The sequence below is a fragment of the Melopsittacus undulatus genome, chromosome 4 (assembly GCF_012275295.1).
Source record: "Melopsittacus undulatus isolate bMelUnd1 chromosome 4, bMelUnd1.mat.Z, whole genome shotgun sequence".
Taxonomy (NCBI): Eukaryota; Metazoa; Chordata; class Aves; order Psittaciformes; family Psittaculidae; genus Melopsittacus; species Melopsittacus undulatus.
In genome coordinates this window covers 106,508,533-106,526,484 of record NC_047530.1, presented here as the reverse complement: position 1 = coordinate 106,526,484, position 17,952 = coordinate 106,508,533, and the positions used below count along the sequence as shown (strand labels likewise).

At 46.0% G+C, this 17,952-nt stretch overlaps 1 protein-coding gene across 2 annotated transcripts; it reads right to left on the bottom strand.

Moving 5' to 3' along the window:
* Positions 1 to 251: 251 nt before the first annotated feature.
* BAG3 (BAG cochaperone 3) lies at positions 252 to 17,620 on the bottom strand. 2 transcript variants are annotated; one of them, XM_031053932.2, is made up of 4 exons: positions 17,397 to 17,620; positions 5,609 to 5,965; positions 3,142 to 3,525; positions 252 to 1,563 (listed from the first exon to the last, which is right to left on the bottom strand). In XM_031053932.2, the coding sequence occupies exons 1-4, from the start codon at positions 17,568 to 17,570 to the stop codon at positions 787 to 789; spliced, it is 1,692 nt and encodes a 563-aa protein (XP_030909792.2). In that variant the 5' UTR covers positions 17,571 to 17,620; the 3' UTR covers positions 252 to 786. The 2 variants fall into 2 exon arrangements, with proteins under 2 accessions (XP_030909792.2, XP_033917996.1); XM_034062105.1 differs by having other exon boundaries at positions 3,142 to 3,522.
* Positions 17,621 to 17,952: the final 332 nt, after the last annotated feature.

Sequence of the window (17,952 nt, the reverse complement as noted above, 5' to 3'; positions counted from 1 at the left end):
TCCCAGGGCACAGGGAGGGGGAAGAAAAAACTAATGAGGAAATGCTAAGCCAAGTTCTTTCCTCAATCCACATGTGATACAGCAACAACATTAGAAGGGAGCAAGTGAATGGAGAAGGGCACATTTTGGTCCTGATCAGAAAGCAGCTGTCAGACTACAGCAGTGTCCTAAAAGAAACCTGTGTTTAGAGGAGTACATTTGAAACCCATGACTGCTCTTCCATTTCCAGCTTATAAAATCACAAGACTAAATTAGGCTTCTATATTATTTTATTTCCCTCTTAAAATATAGCATTGAAGTCCTGCACACATATAAATATCCCTACAGTTTCTTACACACTTTCTATCCATCATTACTTAAAGTGCCCAACTGTGAACATTAGAAATAAAAACATTACTGTTAAGAGTGGCTATGCTTAGAGAAGGACAGATATTCTGACAGTGCAGGCCTCTGATTTTACAAAAATCACCTGCAGAAGAATACACCCTCAATAACACACATCAAGATTAACCCTGAAGTACTTGCTTTGGGTTTTTTTACTCTGATCTGAAAGTGATTAACATACAGGGTTTAATTTTGATGTCTTTTACATAGTGTAAGAATAAAGGATAAATGCATTACTTTCTTTCTAGCTCCCTCCTTCCCCCACAAAGTGTTTACTGTGTCCCAAGCTGCTATGTTGATTAAAAACCAGTTGAAAAGACCTCTGGAAATGCATGCAACTTAAAATTCACTTAAACACACTTTCAGTTATAAAGTCTGAGAGATTTTCAGTTCAGCACGTGGCTACGGTTCAGTTGGGTTATTAGATGTGTTTGTCGTAGTGGTGAGATTGGTAAACACTTCTTCCTTAGTTTCAGGCTGGTGTCTTTCCACTTTGCTTTCCTCTTTAGCATCTTTATTACTGGTATCTCCCTTGCTCTTGACTACCACAGGTTCAATCTCCATGATTTCCTGTGGTGGCTTAGGCTCTGGCAAATTTGACTGAAGTCCATCGACTTGAACAGGTTCTGGGACATCTTCTGCTTTCTGTTCAAGTCTTTCCAAAATATTCTGGACCTTCCTTACACCATCTCTCCTGGCCTGGCGCACATCCGGACGACCCTCAGGGTCCACTGAGTCTAGGGCTAGCAACTCTTTGGTCAAATACTCTTCAATCATCAAGTACTTTTTGTCATTTTTCTTGCCTTCAAAGGAGTTGACTGCCTGCTCAAGCATCTGTACTTTCTCCAGAATTGCCTCCACTTTCAACACACCAGGATGCTTTTGAGGTTCTCCTGATTCCACTGTCTTCGGTGCTGCTGTTTCTTCAGGAGGAGGAGGAGGCCTTTCCTGCGGGGGAACCATCTTAGGTGGGGCAGGAACCCTTTTATCAGCTTTCTCTGCCATGGCTGGAGCCTTCTGCGGGGGTAGTTTAGTATCCGGCTCTTGGTGGGTGACCTGGATTGGGATATATGATGACGGTGCCTCAGTTGTGGGTGGTGGGACTACCTTGTTCTCAGGCTTGATTTCAGGGGATGGTCTTGGTGGCTCTTGAGGTGGGATTTGCTGTTGCTGAGAAACCTGGTAAGCAAAGGAGGTTTGTGTTGAGACACAATGAACAATGCTCCTTTATAGAAGTAACCTAACTTCAATTTTCTGTGCTTCTAGAAGTGCAGTTTTCACACCCCCCAGATGACTCATCCTTCCTGTGCACTGCTGAATTTTACCACTTTAACATTAAAAAAAGCACTGTGCTGAAGAGTTCAGTTATTGTTTTTAAGCTATTGCAGATTGTAAGCACCAGTGAGCTCTCAAAGACCAATGTGCCCATGCTCACTGAAATCATCCCTACAAGCAGTTTTCTAAGACCCTAGGGCAAAGCCCTCACCTGATGTAAGTCAGGAGGATTTGCTGTAACTGACTGCAGCACAGTCCAGATTTCATCCTCACCGACAGCTGGTGCTTCTTGAACAGCCAACTGCTTTGCTGAGTTCTAACCACATTTTGAGCTATTCTCATCCCATTTCTGTTTTCAGGACATTCCTTTTGCTGTTTGTGCTTATTTTTACTGATTTTATCTTTAGAGTATTTACACACAGAGGTTACTATGTCAATCTTATTACACTAGAGACAATGCCTGGGATTACTACAGCTCTAAGAGTCATCAAATCAGAAATCTCTTGCAATTGAGATTAGTTTGGAAATCTTAGCAGAAAACTGCAGTTCGTGAGATCTGCATTTTCCATCTGCCACCCTGTTCACTTACTCTTGCACATATACAGTGATTTTGGAAAGGTACTACTAGATCCAGCTGTCATGCATTTAAAAAGCTTAAGTAAAATACCTACATTTATACTTAAACCAAGTAAGTAAATGGCCTACATTGGCAATCTGTTACTGCTTTACCCACCGAACATCAAGTTTGATCAGAGAGCTCTAATTCTCACCCATGAAAATATATTAGCATTATAACCTAGAATGTGCCATTAAATCTGAAGTCTTCATTGTTCCATATGACCTCCTGGGTTTTCAGAACTATTAACCTAGTTCTGCTGTCAGTTTTAATGTGAAATCTCTCCAGAGAGGAAATCTAGGCTTGTTTTTATAATACACCCTTACACACACACACACTTGTCAAATTCCCAGTAGGTTTAGTAGTTTTAGTAACAATTTTAACATGGATAAACTCTTCAGTGAGCAACAGGGTCTATGAGCAAGAGCATGCTTCACATAGGAAAAATAAAAAGCTCTAAGACTAGGTTTTGCTGATCCCTTCTTCAGAACTAAAATTACTCTGTGCACCTGATGCTATCCTAAATGGTTCTGAGACATCAATGAAGTCTATTTACATAGATGCCACAAATCCCACAGACCTGATTTTCTTCTTACAAGCATAATGTAACATCAATGACCTCAGTGTCACTACACCATATTATACCCTCATGAAAGGAAAATCAAACTGTGTGCTAAATCCTATTTCAGTCATCCACAGACTCCACACTCCTGACGGATGGAAAAGGCACTTGCTGGCAGTATCATCTGTGTCTCCCAGCTTGTTTAAATCCAGAATAGACTGCTTTACATCAAGTACAAGCTGATTTCTCAGCTCTACACTGAACGAACTACCTGGCCTGTAAGTCTCTTCCCTGCTCTACATACCTGGGGTCTGTCTACAACTGTCTGCACTCTGATGGGTGCCGGGGACTGTATCTGGGTGGTAACTCTTGCCGGTGAACTGTCACGGCTCGATGAGCCTCTCTGGGCCATCCTGAATGGAGACTGCGCTCGCGCTGTCTTCGGCTCCCTCTCTTCTGGTTGGATTTTGTGGAACACTGGTTGGTGGGCTTGGAATTCGCTCTGCTGGGCAGGGTAGTGTGTCTTCTGTGCCTGGTGGTACACCTGCGCTGGCTGCCGCTGGATGTTTTCATGGATCACAGGAATTGGAATATAACCACGAGGAAGCTGATGGCTCCCTGCGTTGGGTCTGCCAGAGGACTGAGGGGAAGCGGTTGCAGAATCAGGAGCTCCAGGACATTGAGGCTGCTGTGAAAATGAAATCCATTATTAAACTTTGTGCTCATAGTACTTTCCATTTCCAAAGAGAAAAGGAGATGGTAACAGAAACAGAACTCGTGTTTCCAGCATGCACTTCCTTGGATTTTTTTAGCGAAGGGCCTCTCTAGACAAACCACAGAAGTTGTGAGAGCATCATTATAACAAGTAGAAACCTGAGCTACAGCATTCCCAGCCCTCAAATGAGCAGGGAGTGGATGCTCAGTCAGAATGGTTGCTGCTTTTGCATGGCTGTTCCTGTCTAAACCTGTTAAATTTGAGGTAAGCTAAAGTTAAGCAAACAAATTATACACTGGAAACAAAAACAAACCCCTACCAGAGGCACACAGCATTTAGACTTGTGATTCCAGTCACATTAACAGATTTTGTTTGGTTTGGGTTTTTTTAGAAGCATGTAATTAATTCAGTAGCAGGCAGTGGCAATGCATATACAGCTTATGCTCCCTTTTCCCCCTAGGACCTTGCAACACCTTAGCCCCTTGGCAGCTAGAGAGCTGCACTAGCTCAGACCTGCTGTCAGCAGAAGCAAGCTGCAGAACCCAACTTCCAGCATGTTCCAGGTTGTGGGTCTGCATTTTGGGGAAAGAAAGTTTGTCTCTCACAGCTCCCTCCCACCTCCTGCTATGCCAATCCATCACCCCAGATACTGTGCACCAACTCCAGCAGCTGTCAGACTATTTTCTGACCAGTTTCACTCTCTAAGAGGAACAAAATCATTTCCTGATGGGTATGTTACACGGCTCAGTGAAAGGCCAGGTCAGCCTTGAGCTGGCAGAGGAGAGAGCAGGACAGCACAGCCACAAGGCAAGAGAATGATGGGCAAGGAGAGGAAGGGGTGCAAGACCCCTCATTCGGTGCTGGTGAGCTGCTCAGCTGCCCGTGAAACAGGAACCTTGAATAAGCAAGTTAAATGCTGGTTTGTATTATGGTATCCATCACTGCCATGATTTGTGCTTTTAAACCCTATGTCAACAAGGCCACCACTACAGGCTCTGGTCAGTTGATACCCACACCGTGCTGCCCAAGTTTGTAACAGCAAGTTCTGAGGTCCCCACTAGTTATGTTGGAGGACTTCAGGAAGAGGCACAGAAGACATGCTCCTAAAGCCACTCTGCGTACAAGACAAAGCTGAACAGTGTGGGAAGAAGGAAAAGCTGAGCCTCTTGCCCTGCCATTGCATGGAGATGGCATCGTTAGACAAGACAGCCAAGAAACCTGCTAACAGACTTCTAATTACATTGTTCAGACTCCACCACTGCTGAATTACAGACCTGATGATACATTTTCAGCCTGGCCAAGGCTGCGTTTCCTGCTCATCTTACTTTGAATAAAGATGAGGTTGGTATTTCCATGTACTACAGGAACACCAATTCTGCTCATTCTCCAGAGAGAACAAGCAAACCAAAATCCTACCTCCTGACAAACAAAGCAAGCAGGGTGACTCTTTTGTTCAATGAAGTTCATAGCTTGGAAATACTCTAACACGCCTCTGAAGAACCAAATTCCTTTACAATTCACTTTTAAAGCTATATGTATGTAAATCCATATGCTTAATACAGCTGAAATACTAAATTGGCAAGCAAAGATCACAGCAGTAGCGCTTCTGAAGTGGCCTGGCTTGTTAGCTACCCGGTCACTTTTATTTCTGTCTCTGCCACTTTTGTTCACTTCACTTTCTGACTCATGGTGCAGAACACAGGAACCTGTCTGTGCCCTCCCCTTATGGGGGAAGCAGAATGAACCCCAGAACAACCCTCCCTTGCTGCAGGGCCTCACAGCTCAGAGGCTGTCTCTCTGCAGAAGCCATCTCCATACATTTATTTCTGCAGAATCACTGCAGACTGAAAGCAGGCCATGCTAGAAGACAAAAAACCTCACATATTTATGCTGCCCTGACTGTGCACTTTTGCATCTGAATACTCTTGGGAAGTATTGGGAAAATGTAATCCTGTGGCAAGTCTGGCTTTCTGAAGGATCAACTACCGTGTGACATTCAGGTCATACATGCTGCAAAGACCAATGCAAACACACCCCAGCAACACTGACAAGTTACCTCGGGTCCGTGCGCGGCCGGCGCTGGGGCTGCTGCAGCTGCCGGTGTCTGTCCACATTGTTTATCCGCTTGAGAAGCCTCCACAGGTCCCCTTGGAGGGGACTCGGGGCCAGCATAGGCCCCCCTCAGAGGTGGCTGTGCCTGCACCGTGGTAGGGACAGCTTCTGTCTTGTATCGCTGCACACCAGGCTGCGGAGCAGAGAAGCACGGGTGCTGCTGTCTGCCATCGATGCCTTCATGGATGACAGGAATAGGGATATAGCCGGCCCGGAGCTTGGGGTATCCCATGTTTACTTCTCTTGCTGGCTGCTGCTTGGGGCTATCACGAGATGGACCATTTGCTGATGACTGGCTTTCCTAGAAGTTAAAAACATCACATTGCACTTGGTGGTAGCTCAATACAATGTTAAAGGTCTGTCCTTAAAGTGGTATCAGCTCTATGGGAAAAGTTCAGACACTTTTGTGTCTGTGCAGCTAATAGCAGGTGCTCACACCCCAGATCTGCATGCAAAAGAAGAAAGGAAGCTAGTAAGTCTGCTTATGTATGAGGCTTTCACCCTCCCCCCCCCCCCACTTCTCATAAATACCAACTTAAGCTTTAAAATACCTGCCTAATTACACCAGCATTTCTTATTTAGCATGCATTACTTGTGCTTAGCCACCAGCCCACCCCCTTCAGATGGAGCTGCTCCAATTCAAACAAGTGCCCACAGGACCAGAGGCATTTCTTTAACACCTCTCGTAACACAGCCTGTAGATAACATCTGAAAAGATACCTCCATGGAAGCCTAACCCCACCAGGAGCACAATGTTTGTTGGTATTGCTCTTCCCACTGGCTATGTAAAGAGTTACTGCTGCAGCATACTGCACAATGTATTCCCTTTCAGCCAGGGGAGGATCCGGTTCAGTGAATACTGAGGGAGAAGGGAAGACAGGATAATGAAGAGGAAAATGCTGAACAGCAAGATAAAATAACCCCTGTATTGTCTGCCCATGCTCACTGGACAATGTCAAAGCTCTGGCAAGGGTGGAAGTGGTTTGTACTAAGAGCCCTCACAAGTCCTCTAGTAAGTTCTTCCTGCATCGGTCATTCTATTTTGAGGCCCTGCGAGGGCTAAGTTCCAGATGTATCTGTAAGTCAGATCATGTAACAAGCACCTCTGTCATTCAGAGGGTAATGTCATTATTCAGTAAGAGGAGAATTTAATAAGGGGACATATGGTGCAAGTGTTGGAAACCCTATTTTTAAAGGGGTGTTTAAGCGGCAGAAATATTTAATGTCGCTTCTGGGCTCATTAACATATTAATTCATGAGGAATTCACTCTTTCACCCCCCAGATTTTGAGCATTCTTCCCATATGAGTGTCCCCTTAAAACGTGATTCCTGAGAATTCCTGTGAGCCATAAAACTGCAGAGAATAAAGGCTGTGACTTAGGTAAGCTAATAAAATAAAGATAATAGTACTAAAAGGAACAAGACCAAAGTCAGAGCCCTGATGTTGCATTTCCTTTTACTCACTAAAATACCCTCCACAAAGGAAAGCATTCTGAAAGAGGCACAGAGGAGATCCAGGCCTAGAAACTTCACACAGAGAAGTTAACTTGAAGTTGGCTTTTCCAGGTGCAGAACAAGGATGATCTCATGCCAGGGTCTGCACCAGGATCCACCGCCGACAGTGAGTCATTTTAAATCCACCCTACCAGGAAACCACGTCCCTCTGCTCAACACACACTGTCTGGGGAAGGGTTTCAGGACCCCCCATCACCAACAACCATTTGCCAGTTCACCTTCCACTATCCCAACCCTGGATCCACAGCATTCCCGGCAGCCACCTCTCCCGGGATCTGGAGGGAAGCGCGATGACGCCAGCAAATTGCACTTGCCGGAAAAATAGATGTGAGGTGCGCTCAGCTAACAACAATGTGGGGCTGTGTCCCAGCCAAACGTCTGCCGGGAGAGCGGAGCCGAGCTGAGCAGGGAGGGAAAACGGATGATTCCAGAGTGGGAAGCTGCACCTTGCTGCTGCTGCGCGCTGACTCGATGCATTCTGCACCCCGTGTGCACCAGCTGCTCCCCGGCACAAGGCTCCCTTGACAGAGGGAGCAGGCGGTGGGTGAAACCTGAGCCTTCACAGCCAGCCACCCACAGCTATAAAAAGGAGATTCACTCACTTCCAGCGCTGTCTAAACTCCCCATGGGAAGGGCTGGAGCTGGGAAGGGGTTAGGAGCTGGGTGGGCACAGCAGCACCAACAGATGCCCCAACAGGAGAAGGGTTTCAGCCACTCCTGCTCTGCTCCACCGGGGTATACAGCAGATCTGCCCTAGGGGATTAGTTCCCAGCTCCTCTCTTTTGGCATCTGAGGGGTCTGCCATGCTTTGAACTGCTCCATTTGGGGGTTAAGACCTTCAGCCTTTTGGAGTAACCTGCAATGATTGCAGGGGGTTGGACTAGAGGACCTCTGAAGGTCCTTTCCAATCCAAACTATTCTATGATTCGGTGATAAATCACTGCCAAGGCTTCAACATGGACAGACTCCCACTCCATGCAGCCTCCATGAACCCTCTCTTAGGAGTCTGCCCATGGATTTCCTCCCCCTTGTCTTCATTCTCAGACCCTTGTTTTGAACCATTATAGCAGTCTGAGAGATCTGCCTCTGCAACTTAAGCCCTGGTAGGAAATAACAGAAGCAGCAGCCCAAAACCAAAGGAAAAAATCAGGTTGGACTGCTTTCTCAAACCATTCAGTTTGTGTCTGAAGTGAAACTTCTGGCAAGTTTAATACTTGTAAATGGAAACACTGGCCCCTCCTTAAGAGCCACAACATAAACTGTACTCTCATCATTTGTTATTTATTCTTACAGCTTCAGACAACCTGTGCTGATCCTGTGGAAAGTCAGTTTTTCGAGCTGACCCTTTGTTCCAAGCTTTTTTCCCCTGCAGTCAGGTCTGCAAACCACAGAGGAATTTGTGTCTCTTTGCAGTGCTATCATACTGGAGCAGTCCTCAGTGGAGGAACAAATGCAGTGTCCCCTTTCTTTTCTCCATGCTCAGTAAGCTCTGAGGCAGAAAGATCAGATGCTCTCATCACAACTGCTCTTCCTGATCCACACTGGTCTCTTCAACACTCAGTAGTAGTTTGGGTTTGTTCTTAGTGAGCACAACAGCAAGTGCATGTGGATTCCAGTATCCCTGCAGTCAGGCTTGTGGCCAGAGCCAGTCTGTTTTGTGCAAGGGAGCCCGGACCAACAGGTTCTGGAAGACTTCAGGAGAAGCTCAGCTGTGCCTGGGGACACTGCAGCAAAGAGGAGGAAGGGAATCCAGCTCTGGAAACTTCTCATCCTAATGCTGCAGACACTGGGGACTCCCTTTGAATGGTTCAATTCCTGTTTCCCAGGACAGCCAGCCAGGAGACCAAACACAGCCACTTTCTGGCTTTATTTGCCTTCTCTCAAATGTCTTGCTCATTATATTAACAAACCTTATCTGTAAAAGCCCAGAGCTCACAATTAACACCAGTCTGCACAAAGAGGTATGACAGATAAATGAATGACAAGCCTTAATCCACCATCCTGTTCTGTTTGAAGTATAAAAAACAGGAACCCAGCTCATATTTCTGCATTAAAAGAAGGCCCTGATGTAGATTTCTTCTTCCTTCATCCAAGGAATTCAAGCTCTTTGACGATAAAACTGAGAGTAATTATAAGCAACAGAGTATCGATGGATTTTCTCACAGTAGCAGGACTGACCATCAGCACTGCAGGAATCCTGGCTTGTGATCCCACACTTGGTTTACATGTAACAAGCAGAATCCCCAAAAAGGCATTTGAGGTAGCAGCTCAGAAACATTGACACCAGTCGTGGGCTACACTTAGCCTGGAACACCACTGGAAACTCTAGACTTGATCCACCATTTCAGTAGGGAGTGTGAAGGACTTATCACAGACAATCAAACAAGAGCAAAAACCATCACCGTGCTGTGGCCAAGCCGTGCTGGAGATCTGCTCAGGAGGAATGACAGGGCTCCCACCTCGGGACGAGGACATATGCTTGTGTTGTGAGGCCATCACCATGATAAATAAAGGTGCAGCCAGCACAAGTTGTGCAAGTGGAAAAAACACTTCATCCCCCCACATCCTCCTGTTGGCATCCCATGGGAAGGGCACGGTCAGGAGTGACGCTGGAATCCTCCAACTTGCTCCGATTTGAAGTGAGTTCTTGCACTGCATGCCAGTGGAATGGAAAAGTGACAGCAAGAGAAAGAGACAACCTTGCAACTAAACTGTCAGGACAGCTGCACTATCCATCCGGAGCGGGTAATGGCATGACTCCTGATGTGCCCAGTGACTGCTTAAGTGTTATTCCAGACGGAAACAAAGAAACCTGCAAATTCAGTCACTGCTGATGCCAGCAAATTGCCACTGAGTCATCCCGATGGCTGTACCAAGGGAGTGAAATATCAGAGTATTCTGTGCGCACGCTAGAACAGTTGTACCCGACTCAGAATCTCCCTTCTGAGACTCCTTGCATGAGACATTTCTCATTCCTCTCCTACTAAAACAGTCTGCAGGAAAACAAGTTTAAAAGCAAGTCTGATATTAGCTGTAGTGCCATAAATGCAGCTCTCTAAAGCATGTTATGTGTTGTACACACATGCAGCACCTCTGGAGCTCTCGCAACAATGCCAATACTTAAATTGTACTCGTTTTGTAACTATGAACTAGCAAAGAATCAGATTTCACCAGCGTTACCAAGAAATGAATTCTCTCTCTCTGATTGCAAGTAAAAGCTCTACTTGCTTTCAGTATGGTTCTGTATTTTTAAGCTGCTTCTGTAAAGAGTACCATGCAAATGAAGCCATTCTGGTTGCTCAAATGACTGAAAATGCCAGGAAAATCTGACCTGAGAGCACACTTCTCATGAGTTTAAGCCCAGATCCATGTATTTAGGAAGAAAGGAGTAAAATGATTCTGTTCTTTCACAACACAACATACTAAAGTAAGTGACTGAAATATGACAACTAAGTTTTCTTTGCATATATACTCAAACCTATTTTACCAGAAATTGTCATGAATGGCCAAAAAAAAGCCAGTAGTACCTAATATTCAAACCTAAGGCTGATATACCAATTCTATTTATTTAAATAGAAATACCATTTTATGTCATGGAAAGGCAATAGTTTAACCCTCAGAACCCTCATATCCACCTGTATTTTATTTCTGGCCACACTTTTCCCCCTACCCTTTTCTCTTGCACTAACTGGGTAAATCAAAACCACTATACCAGCTTTGCTACCAACAGAAATCAGCATGTCCAAGTATTTCTAAGGAGTTTCTCAACAATGCTTTGTGTTTAAACACATTCATAGGACAACATCAGCATGAAGTACATTTCATTTATATACATATAGTATTTTACTTAAAGATATATATTTATTTTCATTTATATACATATAGTTCCCAGGGAACTATACAAGTGGGAAGGTGGGGAGGGATTTGCTCTCAGTGCTGACCCCAAGCCTCCCACTGCCATGCTTTAGCCACTGAGGAGTTTCACGTTCTCACTCTTCTACTCACAATTTGTGCTTAAATATACACACTGAGCACACAGGCATTAGAGCAAGATATCATTAGCTAATGACTGAAGGAATCCATGAATAAGCTTAGTCGCATGAGCTGTCTCAGTAGAACTTGGTCACATCATGTAACCCATTTATCCGCCAAGCCGCTTTTGATGTTTTACTTGTTGAATGCTGAGTTTTATTTCCTAGCAAATACATGTGTAGGCAAACAGGCCTTTTGTTCTCTCTTGTAATTATCATGTCGTGTTAGACAAGCATTACATTAGCACAGGCTCTATCTGATGAAGCACAATGATGTCATTAGAAATAAAGAACCAGAAATTGAAGGAGAACACTAATCCTAAGCTTTCCAGAGCAGAAAGCCTTACTGGAGCAAGTATGTTGGCTATTTTGCAGACCAGTTTTGTTTCACAAACTAAAACTGTTCTTTTTTGATCACCAAAATGATTCTTTCTTAGGCTAAAATGCCTTGGTACAGACATGACAACACTTGCCCTTCATGCCCACGAGTTGGCCCGTGCACAGAAAGCATCCAACAGGCCAAACCGAACATGTTCAGAGCAAGAAGCAATGACTGCTACAGAAAGCAGAACACTCTTAGGAGAGAACTAGGATCACCACCCATCCTGTCAGCTTTAAAGGACGAGGTTAAAGAAAAGCTCTTTAGAGCACTCGTAGAAGTATCCTTGTCAAGGGCAATGAGAACGACACACTTTATACAGTTATTTCTGTTCACTGCCTGCTTACCTAAGAAGCAGGTGCTCAACCTGGTGCTCTCCTGCTATCACATGAGCCAGAAATTTGGAACACAGAAGAAAGCACAAACCTCAGGAATTTGCAAACCAATGCCCCTTGAAAACCAGGAGAATACATAGCTAACAATTGAAATTCACAGGTTCCAGTCAGGGTTTACATTCTCATTGGGACTCATTTTGCACACAGCAGTCCTCTGACTTCACTTCCTCAAACAGCAATTTTCCAACACCATAAAAACACTGGCTACACTGCACCCTATTTATCAATTATAAGGCCTTGTCACCAGCCATAAAAATGTACTTTCATGCTGCCCAACCTGCTGGGTGATGCTAGACAGGTCGCTTCACCACCCCATGGCTCATTTTCCTGTCTGTAAAGCTAAGGGGAAATCAAAAGAAACCAACAGCTTCTACAACATAATTGAAGAGACAGGGGTTTTCAATTATAACCAATGCAATTTGTGTGAACAAGCCATTTCTTCCATTTTGTTATCTATTTAACTTGGCACAACTAGAGGGCATAGCTGCCACAGAATAAAGTGGAGACAGAGCTTACCTATGAAGTGATACTGTCTATATACCCCAAAGCATATTGGATTGTTACCTGCCTTATCATGGTTCAAGTGGGAACAAATCTATTTTTGCCACGTGGTTATGGAAAAGTCCTGCCTGTGTATATGTATTCAAAATGTGATTCCTAGATAAGAATGCTGCCACCTGGCACAAGTATTCTTCCCATCTCCTTTAGATAAGCAGTATGCTGCATCAGGACTTACACAGAACCATGCAAGAGCATCCTTGCTTCTGCTCTTGCATGACTGCACAGAGATCACCACGTTGTTCCCAACGTCATTTCTTTCTGCTCCATTCTCTTATTTCAGATTTGATCCACCCCTTGTTTTCACATCAGTTGCCATCTCCATAAATTAACTCCATGCTTACCATGTTCTATTAAAGGGGGCTTTAAATAACTGCTCAAAGCAGCTTCAGGGAATCCAGACAAAGTCACAAAATCCCTTGCTGATAATTTTATCATATTACACCTGTTATATATCACAGAATGGTTTGGGTTGGAAAGAACCTTAAAGCTCATCCATTTCCAACCCTCTGCCATGGGCAGGGAGGGAGACCTTCCACTAGAACAGGTTGCTCCAAGCCTCATCCAGCCTAGCCCTGAACACTGCCAGGGATGGGGTAACCACAGCTTCTTTGGGCACCCTGTGCCACTGCCTCAACCCCCTCAAAAGAAAGAACTTCTGCCTGATGTCTCCCCTCATACACTTTTCTATGTATATAGTACCTTTTTAATCCAGTAAGCAATTTATTAACCTGTGACAGAATGCACATCTGCAAAAGTAATGTAAAAACCACTGCAGGCAAAAGAGACCTAACTTGTTACCTAGTCTTGCATTCCCTTCCACTGATGCAAACCACAACCAAGTTTCAGAGAGGCTGTATTGAACCTCCAATGCGATTTCTAATTTGGTCTTCCAAGAATTTTTTAGTCAACTTGAACGTGAGAAGTCAGTGCTCAAAAATAAGTTCACTGCTAAAGAGATGGGAATTGAGTGACTTAAGACTTATTTGGGGAAGCAGAGAGAAAAGAGATGTATCAGTCATGAAGGGCAAGGATGGAAACTTAGGTATAGTCCCCCAAATACCAATGAAGCCATCAGTTAGAGGATGAGATGGCTTCTTCTGTTGTTTGGGCCTGTTGCACCCAATAAGTATATCACTATTAGGACTGCTCCCAGACTTTGTGGCTGGTGGAGCTTTTATCTCAAACCCAAAGCATTAGTGAGCTATCGATCACTGCAGTAGTAGTTCAGTGAAGCTCAGTACAGTCAATTCCTTTGGTCTATTTTTAGTTGCAGTATTCCCCACTGGGTTTACTGCATGTGGAAACAACATATGGGAGGGACATCAATAAATACTTAAAGCCTTGTTTTCTTCTTTAATCGTAAGCTATTGTTTATCAACACTTTGGGGAATACCAAGTAAGCAATTAAACACTATGAATCTTGCAGAAAGTATGCTGAGCTGTGATGGCATGAGTTAATACCAACAATAGATAAGCATAGGGAATCAATAATTCTACCAAAGAAGAGATAAGAAGAAGAGTGACATTGCTAGTGAAGACTTTTAGTAGAAGTCTGCATATTCATGCTTCATGATATCGATCGTACCTTATTCTTTGAATGCCTTGCCATTAACTCCCTGGGCACTCGGAAGAAAATCATTAGTCTACAGGAGGTTTTGTTAATAAATGTTTTTCAGCCATTTGCAGAGTCATGGCTGGTTTCTCACTGGGGATTTTCTGTTCTTTCTCAGGAAGATATCCCTAGTCCAGCCTTACACTGCAGTGAACAAAGCTAAAGGTGCAGAGGAAGGACGCTCATCCTTCAGGTGGGTAAAGGAAGGCCAGACTGCCTGAGAAAATAACAGGGAGCCATGTGAACTGAGGAATGCATCTAAAACACATAGTTAAATGCAAAACCAAGATCTGCCGATATAAAATGGCTCTGTCATGGGTTACAATTTTAAAAGAGCCATTTCTCATTTTACCTGATCATCTACCTGGTACAGTTTACTGCAATCAGTGTAGTTACACTGATGTCAAGCCTAGGGTAATTGAGAAGACCAAGGTCAACCACTTAGGAAAAATGGGGTTTCATAGAGTCATACAATAGTTAGGGTTGGAAAGGACCTTAACAATATCTAGTTCCAGTCCCCCTGCCATGGACTTATTAATACTGTCTCAGCTATATTACTTAGCTAGAAAAGCTCTGATAGCTTTAGCCCTGTGCTCCATTCATTGTCCACTTACAGTGTAATCACAGAATCCTAGAATGGTTTCTGTTGGAAGGGACCTTAAAGCTCATCCAGCTCCAACCCCTGCCACAGGCAGGGACACCTTCCACTGGAGCAGCTGCTCCAAGCCCCTGCGTCCAACCTGGCCTTGAGCACTGCCAGGGATGGGGCAGCCACAGCTTCTCTGGGCACCCTGTGCCAGCGCCTCAGCACCCTCACAGGGAAGAGCTTCTGCCTAAGAGCTCATCTCAGTCTTCCCTCTAACACGTTAGAACCATTCCCCCTTGTCCTCTGCTTCATTTTGTTGGCTACATCTCTTCATAAAAGGGAACAAGTATTCATAAAGAAAACATCAATAGATATAGTGGAAGACTTAATTAAACACCACCATAAAGGTGATTAAAAAATGTTAGTTTCACTGCCTCATTTCAATGAAAGCAAGGCCAAGATAAAAGTCAGAACAGGTTTGATATTTGTATAATCATTCCTGACAAGGTGCATGAATTCTGACACACACAGCCAGTTTTTGCAGTTCTCAGATCACTTCTAAAACCCCCAAGTTCTCATCTGAGCTAGGCTGAGAACAAGGGAAATCACAAAGCTGTTCATATCCCATCTCTCTTTCTGCCTACATCTGTGATTTGACCTTCCTACCTGTTTGGGTTAAAGGAAAAGAGAAGAAATTATGCCTTCAGAATCACTGCTGGATTTGAAATGCAGTGTTAGTGGTTAATCTTGTGCTCTTTGACATTGTCTAGAGAAGAAAACAGTACTTAGGAAGAGAAATACTTTGCTTAGGCCTGACTTTAAGTTCCTTCTGCTTAATTGTACCTGTCCTGGTGAAATGCACTGGGTACCACTGCGCTGTACTAAATGATTTCAGAAGCCATCCATTAATTCCAGAAGACATTCTTAACTCAAGGCTCTGACAAGTGACTCTCTGAGATCAGTTAAGCACTGCCCCTACCACCAGGAACTGGAGGGGGTTTTCTTTGAACTCCCCAAACCCAACAATTTTCCATATTCATCTCTGGAAGCATCTCTCTCCCAATGAGAGATCCCAAAGCGCACCCACATTCCTGCCTACAGGGAGCAGGAACAGATTTTCCTGCTTGGAAAGACGTGTATCCCACAAGAGCTGTTCAAAAGCAGGTGCAGCTTTTGCTGTGTATAATAACCCTGGCAGGCTGGCAGAAGCAGAGGCGCTTTTCATTGCCACAGATTCCAGGTCAGATAGGGGTGAGAACTTGTTTTGTCTCAGGCACCCACTCACCCATCAGATTACTTCAAACTCTGTTTTCACCCCATTAACGAAAGCAGTTTAAATGTGGCTTTTCTGTTAAATGGGTGAGTTTCTATTCCCATAACACAAGCCTTTGAGTAAACAGACGCTGTTTTATGGTTCTAAACCCTGTCCTGTGTTAGTTTTATTGCCTTAACAGCCAGTGTTAGTGGGTGCCTCATGACAGCAGGAAGAAAGTGTCTCCAAAAGCGAGCTGAAGCACTTTTTCCAGTGTCGGTGTCAATATTCTTATTCTCGAATCACATTTTGCTAAGACTTCTTTGTATTAGTACTAGAACTCTGTCATCAATGTATAGATCAAATGCACCAGCCCCTCAGAAGTTGAAAAGGGGGTTGATTTGTGATAGAAAAGCACATCCCTTTCTTTCCCACACCAGGCTGCTCTCACACCCAGCTTTTCCTCGGGAAATTCGCTTTTAAGACGTATTAAGTTCTTAAAATAAGCGCATTTACTGAGCGGTTTGAGCCTTGTATCGCATGCGAGGCCAAGGAGAAGGTGGCAGGAGACACTGCGGCTCCCTCTGAGGACCGCACCGGGGGCTCCGCACCCAGCAGCCCCCGATCCTGTCCTGTCCTCCCTCGGTGCCTCCTCCCTGCGGCAGCCGGTCTGGGCTCCAGGCCAGCCCCACAGCCCCGGCCAGGCGGGGACCGGGGGGCCCAGCACAGCCCAACCCGCTCCGCCGGCCCTTGGAAGGACGGGGGGGGCCGGTAACCCCGGTGTGCCCGGGGCGAAGCGGTGCTGCTCGTTGAGGAGCTCAAGCGGATCCCAAAGGAGTCGCTTTCCCACCGGGCTCAAGTTTCCAGCACTTTCTGCCCACAGTCATTGCTTTGGATTGCTCCAAACCGGGAGAACCGGACCCGAACGGGCCGTTCCTGCGGGCCCCAGACGGAATCACGGCCGCTCTCCCCCACCGCGCCTCTCCTTCCATGGACATATTTGGACTAAGATAGGGCTTTTCTCGGAGCGTGCTGGAGAATGAAAGCAGAGCAGACAGCTACCGAGACACTTTGTACCCAGGAAAACGAGGAGAAATGAAGAAGGGGAGAAAAAAAAGCAATGAAAACAAGTTGACAAGGGAAGTCCTGGACGGGTTTCCCCTTTCATAAAGGACATTCATGATCTGGGCTGTTCACAGCAGAAAAGTAACTCAAGGTTCGCGTCTTCCCCGGCAGGCCGGGCGGGCAGAACCAACTTTAAATAACCACCCCTGCCGAGGGATCGGGTTATGAGTGCACAGAAAAGGGACTGCAGTGCGTCAGGGACAAAAGGCAGCTCCTGCTCTCCCCACCGCAGCGCCGTGACCCCCACAACCCTCCCTCGGGTGCCCCCCGTCGTACCTGCGGCGGCGCCCGCTGCCGCGGGTCGCTCCATGTGGTGGTGCGGCTGTTGTGATCCACGAAGAAGGGCCAGCCGGTCTGCGGGTCGATCTTGATCTCCCAGCCCGGCGGCAGCGGCTCTGCGCTACCCTCCATCTGCGGCGGCGGCGGCGGGGACTGCGCGGCGGCGCTCATGGCCGGGACCGGGACTGGAACCGGCCCCACTGCCAAGCGATCGCCCAATGCCGGGCGGGGGCGCCGGACCGGCGGCTTTATCCGCGGCGGGGCGCGGGGGGCGGAGGCGCCGGGCTGGAAGTGTCTGGAAGCGGCGGAGGAGGGACAAGGGACGGGGGAGGGACGCGGAGGAGGAGGAGGGACACGGAGGAGCTGCCCGGCTGGAAACTTCTGGTTGTCTCCAGTGCGGAGCGGGCGACCCCCGGGGTGACGGGGTGCGGGTGACACGGTAGTGACTGGGGTGGGCTCCGGTAGCAGGCGTGGATACCCAGCCCAGGGATGCCTCATGCTCTGGCCGGTTCCTGCTGCACCCCGGAGCCTGTATGTTGAGCAAGAAGTGTCC

Excerpts from the sequence above, each read along its gene's own strand:
- BAG3 (XM_031053932.2), bottom strand. The coding sequence starts at position 17,570 with ATGAGCGCCGCCGCGCAGTCCCCGCCGCCGCCGCCGCAGATGGAGGGT. Across the intron at positions 5,966-17,396 it reads GGCAGCGGGCGCCGCCGCAG|GAAAGCCAGTCATCAGCAAA; the intron begins GTACGACGGGGG and ends TTTAACTTCTAG. Across the intron at positions 3,526-5,608 it reads CGGCCGCGCACGGACCCGAG|CAGCCTCAATGTCCTGGAGC; the intron begins GTAACTTGTCAG and ends TCATTTTCACAG.